The 5,703-nt window shown below is 49.0% G+C and overlaps 1 protein-coding gene across 1 annotated transcript; it reads right to left on the bottom strand.

Moving 5' to 3' along the window:
- Positions 1-2,350: 2,350 nt before the first annotated feature.
- On the bottom strand, positions 2,351-5,459 carry STRIT1 (small transmembrane regulator of ion transport 1). The gene is made up of 3 exons (XM_033069284.1): positions 5,388-5,459; positions 3,734-3,861; positions 2,351-2,646 (listed from the first exon to the last, which is right to left on the bottom strand). Exons 1-2 carry the CDS (start codon positions 5,398-5,400, stop codon positions 3,767-3,769), a joined length of 108 nt encoding a protein of 35 aa, XP_032925175.1. The 5' UTR covers positions 5,401-5,459; the 3' UTR covers positions 2,351-2,646; positions 3,734-3,766.
- Between the last annotated feature and the right edge of the window lie 244 nt (positions 5,460-5,703).

Genomic DNA, 5,703 nt, shown 5'->3' with positions numbered 1-5,703 from the left:
AAGCCTCGGGGCTGGAGATTGAGGCAGAGCTGAGCCAGACGGGCCCTGCACAGGTGAGAGAGCACCAAGGCATCGCCTCACCTGCGCTGTGCCCCGCGGCACTCGGGTGTGCCTGGGCGGCTCTGGTGTACCCAGGCAGCTCAGGTGTGCCTGGGCAGTTCAGGTGTGCCTGGGCAGTTCAGGTGTACCCAGGCAGTTCAGGTGTACTCAGGCAGTTCAGGTGTACATGGGCAGTTCAGGTGTGCCCGAGCAGTTCAGGTGTACCTGCACAGTTCAGGTGTACCTGGGCAATTCAGGGTGTTATCCCTGTCCACATCCCAAACTCTGGTGCACACACAGGTGTTATCTCTGTCTATCCCAAACTCTGGTGCACACACAGGTGTTATCCCTGTGCATATCCCAAACTCTGGTGCACACACAGGTGTTATCTCTGTCTATATCCCAAACTCTGCTGCACACACAGGTGTTATCTCTGTCCATATCCCAAACTCTGGTGCACAGACAGGTGTTATCTCTGTCCATATCCCAAACTCTGGTGCACACACAGGTGTTATCCCTGTCCATATCCCAAACTCTGGTGCACACACAGGTGTTATCTCTGTCCATATCCCAAACTCTGGTGCACACACAGGTGTTATCCCTGTCTATCCCAAACTCTGGTGCACACACAGGTGTTATCCATGTCCATATCCCAAACTCTGGTGCACACACAGGTGTTATCATCATACTGGGACAATATTTTAGTGTCACTGAACTGAAGTTATCACCTCACTTTAACAGTGTAGCACCAGCATTTTGCAAGAAATCTGAATGTGCACAGCTTTTCCCCCTCAATCACCAGCACCTCTCTGGGAGAAAAGAACCTGGCTCTCAAACACTCATTTTTTTTTTCAGGAATGAAAAATCCCAAACCTTTTGGTGCCCGTTTTACCCCAGCACATAAGGCAGCTTCACAGCTGCACCACGAGCACAGAGCCGAGTGGGCTGGCTGAAGGTGGTTACAAAAGGTCACTCAGTGATCTTCCAACAACGTGGGGGACGCACATTTTCTTGGAATAATCCTCTCTTTATTAGCCCATAAAACTGGCAGAAACTTCTGCTTTGTGTACAGCGAGTCAGCTCGGCGATATTGACGCCAGCCTAGAAAGTTATTTTGGTTTGCTCTGCCAAATCAGATCTCAAAAATCAGGTAAAGCTAAACCAGATTGCAGTGTTTACATTTTATCTCGGTAACATTTTAATTGGAAACATTCGATTTCCAGTGCTGTGAGACACCCAAAGGGCTGTTTGGGCCAGCGGGACCTTGCAGAACTATTTCCCTCTGTGCCTGGTAAATGAAGGGAGTTGTAGAAACAGATGTGGAGGCACAGCTGGGTCGGTCTGGGTGGGCTCAGACAGCGAGGAATTGAAGGTGAGAGCCTGGGGTGAGTGCTCAGGGTGGGCTCTGGGCTCAGCCCCTTCAGGAGGGGATGTTCAAAGCTGCAGGGATGCTCTGAGTGTGCTCAGGTGCTCCCAGCACACACAGCCCTGCAGAACTGGCCACCTCCGGGCTCTGGTCCCTCTCCTTCAGGACATCTGATGGGGCTGCATCCCCCCCACAGGTGAAGAAACCCGGTGTTAGGACAATTCCCAAACGGAATGTCACACTTCAGTGACAGTGCTGGCTGCTGGAGTGGCCCAGGAATGTTCGTGGCTGCACTACAACAAAATCTATTTGTGTTTCCATTCCCAAAGCTCAACAGACAGTGCCCACAGATGGAGACAGGATGTCTGACTGATGTGCCTTCCTCACATTCTCAAAATTATACAGATTGTGTGAGCAGGAGTCAAAAAAATAGTTTCTTTCTCTATTTAACCCCATCAGGGGTCATTAAGATTTCTCACATTCCCTTAAACACATCTTGCTGGGATCTTCCAGACATGCCTCTCACAATGGATCCTCTGCTCTAACTGAGGATTGAATTATTAATGATTTCATCTTCTCAGAACTGCACTTCTTCAGTAGAAAAATCTTCATGCTCAAAGGCCCAAAGGTGTCAGTGAAAATGCAGTGATGTGATGCTCAGTTGTGATTTAAATGGCAAAGTCACTGGAAGTTCACAAGGGCAATGTAATTATCTCCAATTATAATTAAAAAGGCAAACCCCCAGTACAAAACACTGGGGGCCCCTGGTGAGCCTGGGATTCAGACACACTCAGCTGTGAAACCCTCCCAGCCTGAACAAGCCTGAGGTTTGCTTTGTGAAGAACACATTTTCTGTTTCATAACAATGGAGTCCAAGAGATTTTCCCCATAATAAGGCTAAAAATACTTGTCCAGGACTCATAAAAAATTAACCCTTGCCTGTTTCTAGCAAGCCTGAAGTTCCTTAGCTGGTAATAGCTAGTTTAAAAGTTGGCTGCTCAGCAAGCAGACTTTCAGCAGCAATCTGACCTGCCACAGCATTCTGAAAAACACTGCCTCCATTGCAAATAATCTGAGAGCAGGGAAATTGGTTTGGTGATTCTTCCTAAGGAATACAAAGTGTGCACAACATTTACATCGTTGATATTAAAAATAACTCATTTTATGCGTATTTTAGTAATTAGAAATCTAAATTGAACTTCCATGTTCTTCTCATCAACATCATTGCAGGTTCTTCTGACCTGTAAGACACAGAAAATTCCATTTAAAAGGGTGGCAGTGCCAAAGCAGGGCAGGGGAGGCTGCTGTGTGACACTGCAATTACTGCAGGGTGCTGTGTGACACTGCTGTGTGACCCTGCTGTGTGACCCTGCTGTGTGACACTGCCATCACTGCAGGGTGCTGTGTGACTCTGCTGTGTGACCCTGCTGTGTGACCCTGCTGTGTGACACTGCAATTACTGCAGGGTGCTGTGTGACACTGCTGTGTGACACTGCTGTGTGACACTGCTGTGTGACCCTGCAATTACTGCAGGGTGCTGTGTGACACTGCTGTGTGACCCTGCTGTGTGACACTGCTGAGTGACACTGCCACCACTGCTGTGTGACACTGCTGTGTGACACTGCCATCACTGCAGGGCAGTGTGTGACACTGCTGTGTGACCCTGCTGTGTGACCCCATCACTCACCAGAGGCCGTGGTGGCTGCTGTGTGACCCTGCTGTGTGACCCTGCTGTGTGACCCCGCTGTGTGACCCTGCAGTGTGACACTCTGTGTGACCCCGTCACTCACCAGAGGCCATCCGTGGTGGCTGCTGTGTGACCCTGCTGTGTGACACTGCCATCACCGCAGGGCAGTGTGTGACACTCTGTGTGACCCTGTCACTCACCAGAGCCCATCCGTGGTGGCTGCTGTGTGACATTGCTGTGTGACATTGCTGTGTGACACTGCCATCACCGCAGGGCAGTGTGTGACACTCTGTGTGACCCTGCTTTGTGACCCTGTGTGTGACCCTGCAGTGTGACCCCGCAGTGTGACCCCGTCACTCACCAGAGCCCATCCGTGGTGGCTGCTGTGTGACATTGCTGTGTGACCCTGCTATGTGACACTCTGTGTGACACTCTGTGTGACCCCGCAGTGTGACCCCGTCACTCACCAGAGCCCATCCGTGGTGTCTGCAGTGTGACACTCTGTGTGACACTGCTGTGTGACCCTGCAGTGTGACACTCTGTGTGACCCCGTCACTCACCAGAGCCCGTCCGTGGTGGCTCCTGTGTGACCCTGCTGTGTGACCCTGCCGTGTGACACTCTGTGTGACCCCGTCACTCACCAGAGCCCGTCCGCGGTGGCTCAGCCCTGCTGCTCAGGAGAAGACGATGTAGACCATGAGGGCACAGCCCAGGATCCAGCCCAGCGCCAGCAGCACGGGCACCAGCAGGCGGGACAGTGGCACCTGGGCTGGCACAGAACACAGCGTCAGCTCCTGCTGAACAGCCCCACTGAACGTGGCCATGCCAGGGCAGCTGGGCCAGGCTCAGGCTGCTCAGCAGGACCAGGACAGCCTCAGAGGAGCCCAGGGCACGTTCCACACGGGAAGCAGGACTGGCTTTACATAAATACATCCCCATAAAAAATCAGAATTTTAAAGCCTCTCCTCTCAGTTTCCTGCAAACAGCACACTCTTGCCAGAGAGCAGAACAACAACCTTTGAGAGCCTATTACTTACCAATTTATTACAATCTCTTACAGCACATCTTTACACAGTTAATAGCATTACAGGTTTTTGAAGGGATTAATAAATTATGTAAAACTATTCACACCACCTTGCACAGCTTAGATCAAGCAGGCAGACTCAGAGGGATGCTTGATAATTCCAGGATTGCCACATTGCTCTTCTAGAGCTCTGCACAGCAAACCTGTCTCACCATGACACTGCACAGTGTGCCTGCCAGAGGGACAGATCTGCCATGAAAATATTCAACACAGAAAGAACCACACAGCAAAGAAATCCTGTCCTGGAACTGGGGGTGTTCTGCCCCAGGGCAGTCCCTCACCTGTTTTATTTGGAATTTCCCTGCTGTGACACCGTGCCAGGTGAGGCACTGGGATGCTTGCCCTGCCCTTGCCATTTCTCTGAGGTCTCATCACAAACAAACCTGGTGTGCCTGGGTCCTGCTGGGGGCACAGAGCTTGGTCAGAGCTCTGCTGATGCTGCTGACCGTGGGGTTGTGTTCTGGAGTTCCACTTTAAACCAGTATCAGGGTAATTTCTAGGGCTATCAATAAAAACTCAGAGTGTTCAGTGTCCTTTTGTACTTTAGCAGAAACTCACTCTCCATAGATACCAGAGTCAGTGGTGCAAAAAACCAGGAGATGAGTCTTTAAAAACTCTGAAGGTAGCTCTGAAGATGTAATAAAAACTTCTCCTTATTTTCAGTTCAGTTTACCTGAGTAACTGTACACACAGCACAGCTACAGTTGTAAATTCAAGTGAAATAAATAAAAAATTACAATAGATATAAAATGCATTTTCACAAACTGCCTTTTCTCCTTGGAGACAGTGAAGTGTGCTCACAATATAAAAGTCATTATTAAAATTTCATTTTGCTTTGCCGCTTGAGCTTTGTGGGGTTAAAATCTAATTTCCTCTGTGTTCACTTGGCACTACACTTGGAGCTCAGCTACACCCAGTATAACAAAAATGCTGTCAAACAACTCATTTTACACACTGTCCTGTTGTGTCAGCTAACTTGGAATGACAACTGCAAAAAAGAAAGAAAACAAAACTGGTAGGATTCAAAAAATACAGGAGGAACCCAAGCTGTTAATAGAATTAGCTTTTAAAGTGATTACACTTTCTTATTGAAAGTAAAATATATATAGTGTATCAGACAAGAATATAGGCAGCTGAGTATACTCACACTGTGCTGTCAGATCTATTAATTTCAGTATATCATTACATTCACATTTAATTGTGCCTCTTACCTGGTTCTGCCATTGCCCCTGTGCACGTTTAGTGGCAGCCTGGGCTTTGCCTCTGCAGCTGCTCTGAGAGCCCTGGGATGCTTTAAATAGAGCAATATCTGGAATGTGCTGCAGCTGCCTGGCTCTCTGTGCCAGGGGTTGGCTATAAGCATTCCATTGTCTCAAAAGGCAGGAATTCAGGGGTTCAAGGTTACCTTCCCCAGGCACCCCCTGAGGAGGGGGAGTTCATTGCTGCTTCCAAAATGGGAGCAATCTTACCATAAAACTGTGTAACACTTCACTATGCCATGCACAATTCAGCCTATCACATTTTGAG

Source organism: Catharus ustulatus, chromosome 10, assembly GCF_009819885.2.
Source record: "Catharus ustulatus isolate bCatUst1 chromosome 10, bCatUst1.pri.v2, whole genome shotgun sequence".
NCBI classification, from domain to species: Eukaryota; Metazoa; Chordata; class Aves; order Passeriformes; family Turdidae; genus Catharus; species Catharus ustulatus.
This window is presented reverse-complemented; position numbering and strand designations above follow the sequence as displayed.